The 10149-nt window shown below is 60.7% G+C and overlaps 1 protein-coding gene across 2 annotated transcripts; it reads left to right on the top strand.

Moving 5' to 3' along the window:
* Positions 1-245: 245 nt before the first annotated feature.
* On the top strand, positions 246-9965 carry ADRA2B (adrenoceptor alpha 2B). Of its 2 annotated transcripts, XR_006595784.1 has the most exons (3): positions 246-2047; positions 4510-4678; positions 9823-9961. XR_006595784.1 is itself a non-coding variant. In XM_006930331.4 (2 exons), the coding sequence occupies exons 1-2, from the start codon at positions 723-725 to the stop codon at positions 9830-9832; spliced, it is 1335 nt and encodes a 444-aa protein (XP_006930393.2). In that variant the 5' UTR covers positions 246-722; the 3' UTR covers positions 9833-9965. The 2 variants fall into 2 exon arrangements, 1 of the variants encoding a protein (XP_006930393.2); XM_006930331.4 differs by lacking the exon at positions 4510-4678 and having other exon boundaries at positions 9823-9965.
* Positions 9966-10149: the final 184 nt, after the last annotated feature.

The raw sequence follows: 10149 nt of genomic DNA, 5'->3' as shown, positions 1-10149 counted from the left end.
CTTCCCGGAGTCCCGAAGACCCCAGACACGGATCTCTGGCCTTCCGTGGCGCGGAGGCCAGGAGGAAAAGGGGTAGGAGCGCCAGGGCGGAGGCCCTCGAGGAGGGCAGGCTGCTGCCGGCCGGTCCTCCCGCCAGGCGCACCTTCCACCCACCCGTGGTCCTCCGCCCGCCCCGCCTCCCTCCCCTCCTCCTACTCCCGCCTCCCGTCTCCTCCCTCCTCCGGCGCGCTCGCTCTCCTCCCATTCCCCTGCCGCGGCGGACTGCTTGCAGGCGCGGCTCCCGGCCAGAGCCAGCGAGCGGAACGGGCGCCTCTGCTGCTGCGCCTCCTCCGAGAACCGGTGGCGCGCCCCCCTTCCCCCCTACGCCGGGCCTGCCGGGTCCCGGGTCCCGGCGTGCGTCCAGCAGCTTCGTAGCGGGAGGGCGCAACTTTCCCCCGGTCCCGGGCGGGGCGGGGACGGCAGCGGGACAACTTGGAAAACTTCTCCGGAGAGGACGGCAGGGACGCCGGGTGTCGGTGGAAGAGGATGTAGGAGGGTGGTGGCTGGCCCCAGGGATCCCTCCATCTCCTTGGCCGGGTTCGGCCTGGCCATGGGGCTCCAGCGCCTTGTGCGCCGCCAGGGGGTCGATCCCCCCTTCTAGACTAGCTGCGTAGGACAGTACCGTCTCCGGCTGAGCACGCTCTGGGCGAGCAGCGACCCCTCTGGCCGCGTCCCGCCCCGTCATGGACCACCAGGAGCCCTACTCGGTGCAGGCCACCGCGGCCATCGCGGCGGTCATCACGTTCCTCATCCTTTTCACCATCTTTGGCAACGCGCTGGTCATCTTGGCTGTGTTGACGAGTCGCTCGCTGCGCGCCCCGCAGAACCTGTTCCTCGTGTCGCTGGCCGCCGCCGACATCCTGGTGGCCACGCTCATCATCCCTTTCTCGCTGGCCAACGAGCTGCTGGGCTACTGGTACTTCCGGCGCACGTGGTGTGAGGTGTACTTGGCGCTCGACGTGCTCTTCTGTACCTCGTCCATCGTGCACCTGTGCGCCATCAGCCTGGACAGGTACTGGGCCGTGAGTCGGGCGCTGGAGTACAACTCCAAGCGCACCCCACGCCGCATCAAGTGCATCATCCTCACCGTGTGGCTCATCGCAGCTGTCATCTCCCTGCCGCCGCTTATCTACAAGGGCGACCAGGGGCCCCAGCCTCGTGGGCGCCCGCAGTGCAAACTTAACCAAGAGGCCTGGTACATCCTGGCCTCTAGCATCGGATCTTTCTTTGCACCCTGCCTCATCATGATCCTGGTCTACCTGCGCATCTACCTGATCGCCAAGCGCAGCCACCGCAGAGGTCCCAGGGCCAAGGGCCGCCCTAGGGAGGGTGAGTCTAAGCAGCCCCGCCCCGTCCCTACTGGAACTTCAACCAAAATGCCAACCCTGGCCTCTCTGGCTGCTTCTGGAGAGGCCAATGGTCACTCCAAGCCCACTGGGGCGAAGGAGGAGGGGGAGACCCCTGAAGATCCTGCCACCCCTGCCTTGCCACCCAGCTGGTCGGCCCTTCCCAACTCAGGCCAGGGTCGGAAGGAAGGTGTTTGTGGGGCATCTCCAGAGGAAGAAGCCGAGGAGGAGGAGGAAGAGTGTGAGCCTCGGGCCCTGCCAGCATCTCCTGCCTCCGCCTGTAGCCCACCCCTGCAGCAGCCGCAGGGGTCCCGGGTGCTGGCAACACTACGTGGCCAGGTGCTCCTGGGCAGGGGCGTGGGCACCTCGAGCGGGCAGTGGTGGCGGCGGCGGGCGCAGCTGACTCGGGAGAAGCGGTTCACCTTCGTGCTGGCCGTGGTCATCGGCGTTTTTGTGCTCTGCTGGTTCCCCTTCTTCTTCAGCTATAGCCTGGGTGCCATCTGCCCACAGCACTGCAAGGTGCCCCATGGCCTCTTCCAGTTCTTCTTCTGGATCGGCTACTGCAACAGCTCGCTGAACCCCGTCATCTACACCATCTTTAACCAGGACTTTCGCCGTGCCTTCCGAAGGATCCTTTGCCGCCAGTGGACCCAGACGGCATGGTGAGCCACCTGCCCGCCACCCGTGTGGGGCTGGTGCCAGGCGGCACCGGGGCCACTCTGATTCTTGCCCTATTTTATGTGGCCACCTCCCCGGGGCTTTCTGGTCCCTGCCTGGGTCCTGCAGGCTTCATCTTGGGAGCCCCCTGGGAGGGGCAGGGGCCGGGGTGCTGTTCACAGGGGTCCAGCTGAGGCCTCCGATTGCTGGCTTGGCTGTGGGGGGACATCTTCTCTACCCCCGTGAACACAGGCCCACGGATGAGGCTTGGACCTTCCTGAACACAGCCGAGGCTGGGCCAGATAGAGCACTTCTCTCCCAATGCCCCAGACCCCTGCAAGCCCACGGGTGGGCTTTCCTTCCTTAAGGACCCTTTGTTCCCTGGCTGGTCACTTGCTTGTGGCGTTTTTGTTTCTCATCTTCCCCGGGTAAAGAGCAGGAAGCCAGCCTTCCACTTTTCCCAGGAGGACCCGCTGCTGAGGAGGAAGAGGCAGAAACGAGGGATCCACGTTGGGCGCCCATGGTCCCCATCAGGCACTGGGTGGGGAGTTAACGGCCTGGCGCTGTTTCTGGTCCTTCTTCCCTTTCCCCCCTACCTTTAGATTTGTAGCTCCTTTAAAGGCCAGAACCTTCTCTGGAATCGCTTTCCTTACCTGGCACCCCTCTGGCAGGCGGGTGTGTGCCAGCAGAGGCCTCGCCTTGGTGGGGTGGTCTGGAGGTCTGGCCTCTGCCTCGACGGGAGATCCCTGATCACTAGCATTCACCCCCTGCAAAAACCTGGCGACAATGGCTTGCCGCCTACTTGCTGCAGGGAGATGAAAGGCTTTGCGGAAAGCTTTGAGCTCCGTGGGGGAACGCACTAGAGAACCAGAAAATATGATTATTTGGAGATATAAAAATCCCCTTTCTCTGTGTTTACCACCACCTGTCTTCCTGTAGACTTTTTGTTCTGCGCCTGGGGTGCGGGCATTCTCACCCCAAACTGGAAGTGGGGAATGGTAGAGAGAACCAACTGCTTCAGTTAGAGGATTTCTTCGAGAACACGTTCTTGTGCCTGCAAGGGTTTAGTTGTTATGCTGCATGACAGCTCCTCGACATTTCACCCGCGACACCGAGAGGGTTTTCGGTGGCCTGGGCCCCCCCCCCCCCAACGGGGACAAGTCTTTTGTCATCAAGCAGGCAAATTGTTTCCCCAAGATGGCCAAAAATACCCACCCCATCAGAACAATCTGAGATGAGAGTCTGTGGTGGGTGACAGGGCCCCCAGGCAGGCGCTGGGGCTGGAACGGGTGAGTGAGGGCCCTGTGGACTCCTTCAGGAGCCTTCCACCAGAGCGCCCAGGCGGTTCTCCAAGCCCCACGTGGGTCCCTGTGAGGTGTAACTGATCCTACCTTGGGTGGGGGCCGGCTGGCCATCTCTGACCCAGCCATGTTGCTTCACCCCACTGATGAGGCTCCAGGGGCCTCTCTCTCCTCTCCTGGTTCTCTCCCCAACCCCAGGACCTAGCACCCAGAAGACTTGGGAGCATTGGAAGGATGTTTTCCAGTCTTCTCCAAGGAGCTCCTGGCTTCAGCATTAAGCCAGTGGGCATCTAGCATGGGGGGTAGGGCTGAGCAGCCAAGGCACTGTTGGCACTCTGAGGGGCCCGGCCGGATTTGGAGAGCTCTCTGGGGTGGAGAGAATGGAGGAGACCAAAGAGAGTCCTTTCTGGGGAGAGGGGCTGTCTAGCTCCTTCTTACAGTCTCATTGTGAGGCCAGGGCATTGCCTTGGGGGGAGGCTGGGGAGGCTGGGCCCAGGGGAGTGGCTGACTTGTGACATCTGCTGACTGGTCTTGCGTGTGTCCCGGGAGACTCCTGCAATTATTGCCTGTGGCCCCCTTGTTGTGATATGCAGGTATTTTTTTTTTTTAAGTCTGAGCTATTTTATCAATAAAGGATATTTTGTAATAAGCAAGCTGTGTCCTTGTTGCCCAGGGGCTGCCAGGAGTAATAATTTCTCAGCTACTTGAATAGCATCTGTAAGCATGGGCTCCCTCCCAGGGCCAGTTGCCCTTTCCTCCCCTAGGTACCTGGTACCTATCCACCTGCCTGTCTGCTTTGTCCATTCCGCGTCCCTTATCATTGCCAGTCAGTGGGACGAGAGTGGCCAGAGAAGCCTGAGACTGGCTGCCTGGCAAGGGAAGAAAAGGAGGGCTTCCCGGAGGAGGGGGCCTTGGGGCTGGGTCTTGGGGGAAGAGCAAGGGTACACCAAGAAACAAGACAGGAAAGGTGTTTCGGGCAGAGGACAGCACGCGCCAAGGGTGCGTTTGGGGGATTTGTGACAGTTTGAGAGTCAGTCTAAAGCCAGCCCCGCCTTGCGGTCAGGTGCAGCAGCTGGGGGCCAGAGGAGGTAGTTGGACAGCACCCACGGGGGGCGGGAGGAACACGGGGAGGAAGGCAGGACGGTCACTCTGCAGAATGTTTTCAGCTGCTGTCTTCGGCGAGGCCAAGAGTGGAATAGAACCGCTCTGCTCCAGGCTCTTTGACGCTAAGATTCAGTTACGAATATCAGAGCTGGAGGACCTGTGGACGTCACTCCTATCAATCTCATTTCCCAGAGGAGGCCTCTGAGGCCCCAGAGCCACCATGTGAGTTGGGTAAGGAGTTGAGTCGGGGATCCCATCCCACCTCCGTGAGGGCAGCCTCTGGGGCCCCTATCACGTTGGCCCGGTTCTGAGGGCCAGGGAGGCCAGCAGGCTGGGGGCAGGGGCAGGACCCAGGGAGGCGCGAGGGCTGGGAGGGAAGGGCAGAGGGAGGAGCAGTGAGGCCCCAGGGTCTGGTGGTGGGTGGCCATCTCCCATAAACAGGATTCACACTTTCCTGGGGCCATGGCTTCCGCCATGGGCAACGGATGGAGACTCCTACGTATCTACCATCACTGGTGAACGTGGGGGAGGGACAGTGGGCTTCATCGAGGACTTGGTAAGAAAGCCACACTCGGTGGGGCGCCTGGGTGGCTCAGTCGGTTAAGCGTCGACTTCGGCTCAGGTCATGATCTCGCGGTTTGTGGGTTCGAGCCCCGCGTCGGGCTCTGTGCGGACAGCTCAGAGCCTGGAGCCTGCTTCCGATTCTGTGTCTCCCCTCTCTCTGCCCCTCCCCTGCTCATGCTCTGTCTCTCAATAATAAATAAACATTAAAAATAAAGAAAGAAAGAAACAAACAAACAAGCCACACTCGCCCGGGAGGAGCTCCCAGCAATTCCTACCCGTCTGCGTTTCCAGCGCCAAAGCCGGGAGGCTTGATGGGGTTAGATTAAAGAAGTTCGTTTGTTTCCATTGACCAAGCCAATCAGTTTTCTGGCACTTCGTCCGATTACCTTGTTTAATCCTTATGCCCACTGCGTAAAAGCAGGATCTGCCCATTTTACTCAGGGGAAACAGAGGCTCAGAAAGCTGTGACGGCTTGACAGAGGTCACCAGTGGCAAGCTCTCTCCACTGGGCCACACTGTTTTACCTGAGGGTCTGTGGGAGGCAGGCCCCCGTGGCTGGGGGAAGAGCTCCCTGCCCAGTCTCTGGCGCTGGTGGCAGAAAATGAGCCCTTCTGGAGCTGGACTTTTGGCAGTCCAGTTTGAACACGTTATCTGAATTCTCCCAACCTTGCTGGGTGTGGCCGTTTTCACCAAGGAGGAAACTGAGGCCCCAGGTCACCGGCTGGGCCCCCCGAACCGCAAAGCGCTAAAATGCAGGTGCGGAAGAGTTGTGGTTCCAGCTCTCTCTCTCGGTGGCGCTGGCCGTTTCGGGGATTCCGCAACTGGGATCGGCAGGCGGCCGTGCTGCGATGGGCCGCTCGTGCCTGTCGCTGCTGCGGACTATGTGAGTGATGGTATGTGTTTCACAGGTTTTCCATTCCTGACAGCTCAGAATAGACCCCGAATTTTAGTAAAGAAATGACTGAGGCCCAGGGAGCGATGGCTTGCCTTGGACCCCCACCCCCACAGCCACGTGGCGGCCGACGTGGCTGCCCTGTCACCGTGCCTGCCGTTCCAAGCCTTCATACTGAAGGGATAGCATCTAGACTCAAGGAGTGACAGCACGGGTTCAGGAAATGTCCCCTGACAGCCGGCTGCGTGCCAGGGCGAGGCTCAGCCCCGTTGTGCTACTTTATGCAGTTCTCAGATCCTCAGAGTCTGAGGATCAGAGTCCTGGGTCGCACAGTTAACAGGTGGTGTAGCTGGAGCTCGATCCCAGGACCCCCGGCTCCCAAGCTGCCTTCTCCTCCTCTCACCGCCGCCCCCCCCCCCCATTCCTGCTGTTCTGTGTGAACAGCACCTACGTTTGATTTCACCCTGAGCCCATCTGAGGGGTAGTTTGTTGAGGGGGTAGGCTCAGAGCAGTAGAGATGGGGGGGGTGCGGTATAGCACGCCTCCGCCCAGGAATAATCCCCCAAACACCTTGGAGGTGAGGGTGGGGGGACAGAAGGCAGCAGGGAGGCTTGGCAGTTCACCAGGTGGATGTGAGCTGTCTCGCCAGGGCGCGTCTACCTTCTGGGGACCTTTCTAGCTTCTGTCTTAGGACGACCTTGACAAAGGGAGGGACCAACCGAGAAGGCCGTTAAAGAAGCGGCGGGAGACATCTCCCCTCCAGTTTCACTCAGCGTGTAAGAATCTGGGTCCCTGGATCGCAGGGGATACCCTTGAAAGGGAGTTCAATCTCAGCCTCTGCCTCGGGCCAGCTGCTGAGAAATTCAGGGCCGCTGGAAATTCCTCTCTGGAACATTGCTGCGGGAGGGACACCCCCAATCCGCCTGCTCAAAAGGCACCTGTGCCCCTAGGGCCGACTGACCTGCCTCCAAGACTCGAGGTGGAGCTCAAGGGGGAGGGAGTTTGTGAGGTCATTAGGCCCCTGCAACTCCCATCCTCCCCGTGACCTCCCTTTTCTGTGTGTGGGGGGCGGTGCCGAGAACGGGATGTGAGACCTCGCTCAGCTACCGCCTGCAGATGGGGTTGCTGCTGGCTGGGCCCGAAGAGCCCTCTGTCCAGGTGAAGCTGGTACTCGGCGATCTGCTTCCCCGCTGCTGGCCAGGCGTTCTGCCTGGAGGGCCTGGTCGCTGTGCGCGGCAGGGCTGGTGTGGGACTTCGTGCCCGTGAAAATCGCACTGGGTCGGGGGGGTGCTGGGGAGGCCGGGGTCGTGCTCTGCCTTTGTCTGCATTTGTCGGGCTGCCCAAGCAGGGCTTGGTTCTTCTTGGGGCTTCGGTGTCCCTGCCTGCCCACGAGGGGTTGACTCCATGGTCAACCATGGGTTGACCTAGCTGGAGGCTCCATCTCTGCCCTGCCCCCAGCCTTCTGGAAAACCCACATTCCGAGGGTGGGGAAGCAGGCCTCGGGCCTTCCCAGCCCGGCAGAGCCCCTGCCCTGTGCTGGCTGGAGGATCTCCCCCCAGCAGAGACCTCACAGCTTTGTGGGGGGTGATCTCCCTGCCTGCGGGTACCTCCGTGAGAGCGGGAGCTGGGCAGGGGTGGGAAGCTCTGCTCACGGTTGTTAGCAGGAGAGGCGGGAGCACTCAGCTAAAATTAGATTCTGGGATTCTTCGTGCTCCTGCATCCGTCCGTCCTTCCGTCCGGCGTGGGGACGGCTGTTGTCAGCACGCCAGGGCTGGAAGGAGCCTGGATGTCAGCTTGCACCCTCCCCAGGGCTTGCCGGCTCTGATCTTCTCACACCCTCGCCTGGCCTTTGGCCAAAGGCTCCTGCCCTTGGCGTGGCCTTGTGGCCATCTATCGATTAGCAGTGATTTAAAAGGAAGAGTGCCCTCCCCCCTTGATACCCACCGCCTCCCCCTGGGATTTTACCCCCCCTTCCTTCCTCTCTCCCCTCCTCTCCTGGCCCTTCCCACTTCCGGGTCCTCAGAGGCTTCTCCCCCTTCCCTGAGTGTCCCCTCTGCCTCCTGCTGAACCTCTGACTTCTGCCTCCCCCTTGGGGACGGTCCTGGCTCTTCATGGGACCTGCAGGCTCCATGGACCATTGTGGTTGCAAGGGGACCAGAACATACTAGAGACTAAAAAAGAGCCTCCCTCCCTGGCAGTTTGGGGCTATTTCTGGCCCCGCTGTAGCCCTCTGGGGTCCCTGGCGCTCTGGTGGCTGGGGGGGAGGTGCTGGGCCCCAGCCCCAGGATGCAACGGTCTTAATCTTTGATTTCCCTGGGGAGGGGGCAGGCCCCTTCTGGAGCTGGGGGTGGGCCCTCCAACCTGAGGGCAGCCAAGGCTCAGATGGAATGCCACTACCTCTGCTCCCGTGGGGCCCTGGGCTGCTTTAGGAGGGAAGAGGGCCGGACCATGGTAGTGTGGGTGGCAGTGTGGGGTCCCGGTGTCCCTGTCATCCCCGTTCCCACCCCAGGCTGGCTGTAACTGGGAGACAGGGAGCGTGGGAGGCTGTCTGAGCCTGCTGCTGGGGTCCCTGGACACTAAAGTGTGTGTGGGGGGGGGCAAGGGTTAAATCCAGCCCTCCCTCCCAGGCTCCACTAGGTCCCCGGTGCTCTTGGTCAGGTGCCGCTGTGACACTGCTGTCCTGGCTACAAATTTGGACAGGCTATGGCCTCTCCATCCCATGCTGGCCTGGCAGCTGGAGTTATGGTGGGTGCAAGACTGGTGACTGCCGGAAGGATTCCCTCAGCTGTTTCCGAAGCATTGGCCAGGGTCCAGCGGCTTGGGTCATGGTCCCAGTAGGGCCATCAAATTGCTCGGTGACCTTGGGCAAATCCCTTCCCTTCTCTGGGCTTCAAATTCCTCGTTGTCAGATAAAGGAGTCGGATTGGAGCATGTTCAAGTCATGTCCTGGGTTCTGCCCTAAGAGCCGCGGAGCAGGGGCAGGGAGAGAAAGGGGCCCAGTCAGTGGCTTCCTGTCCCCACTTCACCCCTGCTTTTTTCTACCTATCCATTTTTAGGAAGCAACTCCCCCTTCCCGCCCACCAGGCTTCCTCTTCTGGGGGCACCTATGACCTCCATCCCCTTCCTACCCCAGGCTCACGTAACACACGTCAGCCACCTCCTTTGCAGGGAGGTCCCAGCAAAATCTCACCGGCGTGAACTTCAGAAGGGCCGCCTCGGAAGACATTCCTCCATGGCAGGCTGGGGGCTGGTGGCACGGGGGTGGACACGTGCCTGTGGCGTGGCAGAGGCCAGCCCTTGTTTTATGTTGGGTCTAAAGAAAGGCAGGGAGGGGCACCTGGGTGGCTCAGTCGGTTGAGTGTCTGACTTGGGCTCAGGTCATGGTCTCACCATTCAGTTCATGGGATTGAGCCCCAGGTTGGGCTCTGTGCCGACAGCGTGGAGGCTGCTTGGGATTCTCTCTCTCTTCCTCTCTCTCTCTCTCTCTCTCTCTCTCTCTCTCTCTCTCTCTCTGCCCCTCCCCCAGTTCCCCCTTTCTCTCCAAAATAAATAAACATTAAAAAAAAGGTGGGGAAAGGGAAGGGACGTGGGTGAGGTCCCCTGGGAGAAGGGCTCCTAGAGAAACCATGCTGCCGTAGGGTCAGGACCAGAATGACACAGAGAGAGGAAGCCCACGTTAACCCCAGCTGCGGTGCGTGTGCCTTCCGCCTTCGGACAACGGAAGCTGAGGGCAGAGGGGGTGCCTGTGCTCCCCTCACAGCCCGGCACAGAGCGCACCAGGCAACATTGCTGATTGCATGCGTTTTCCCAGGAAACTGGGGCAGCGTTGGCCTTAGTCACCTAAGGCTGGGGCCCCTGTGCTCTGGGAATGAATCTCTGATGTGGGGGCTTAATCGTTCTGTTTTGTTTTGTTTTCCAGGGTTTCCTAGAGAAATTCTGTTGGAAGGTTCCATGCTGGTCTTGGCTGAGCTAGGCGCGGGAGAACTGTCCTGCGGTGCGGGCGAAGCACCAGGACATCCCAGGAGGTGGTGGCAGGGACCTGTCCAGGAGTGTGGGAGCCTAGACGCGGCCGGTCAGAGAGAGGACAGGTAGAGAGAGCACACCGGTTGGATCATCCCACTGGCAGCGTGAAAAGGGTACTGACTTTGTCGTCAAACCTGGCTTTGTTGCCTGTGGGCCACGTGGCCTCAGGCAAACCGCCAAACGTCTCTGAGCCTCAGTTTCCCCCCATTTCAAATGGTAGGTT

This window comes from Felis catus, chromosome A3 (genome assembly GCF_018350175.1).
Source record: "Felis catus isolate Fca126 chromosome A3, F.catus_Fca126_mat1.0, whole genome shotgun sequence".
NCBI classification, from domain to species: Eukaryota; Metazoa; Chordata; class Mammalia; order Carnivora; family Felidae; genus Felis; species Felis catus.
The sequence above is the reverse complement of the archived record's forward strand: the minus strand, read 5'-3'. Positions and strand labels throughout refer to the sequence as shown.

Bases quoted from the DNA above. Each gene is read 5' to 3' on its own strand.
- ADRA2B (XM_006930331.4), top strand. From the start codon at position 723: ATGGACCACCAGGAGCCCTACTCGGTGCAGGCCACCGCGGCCATCGCG.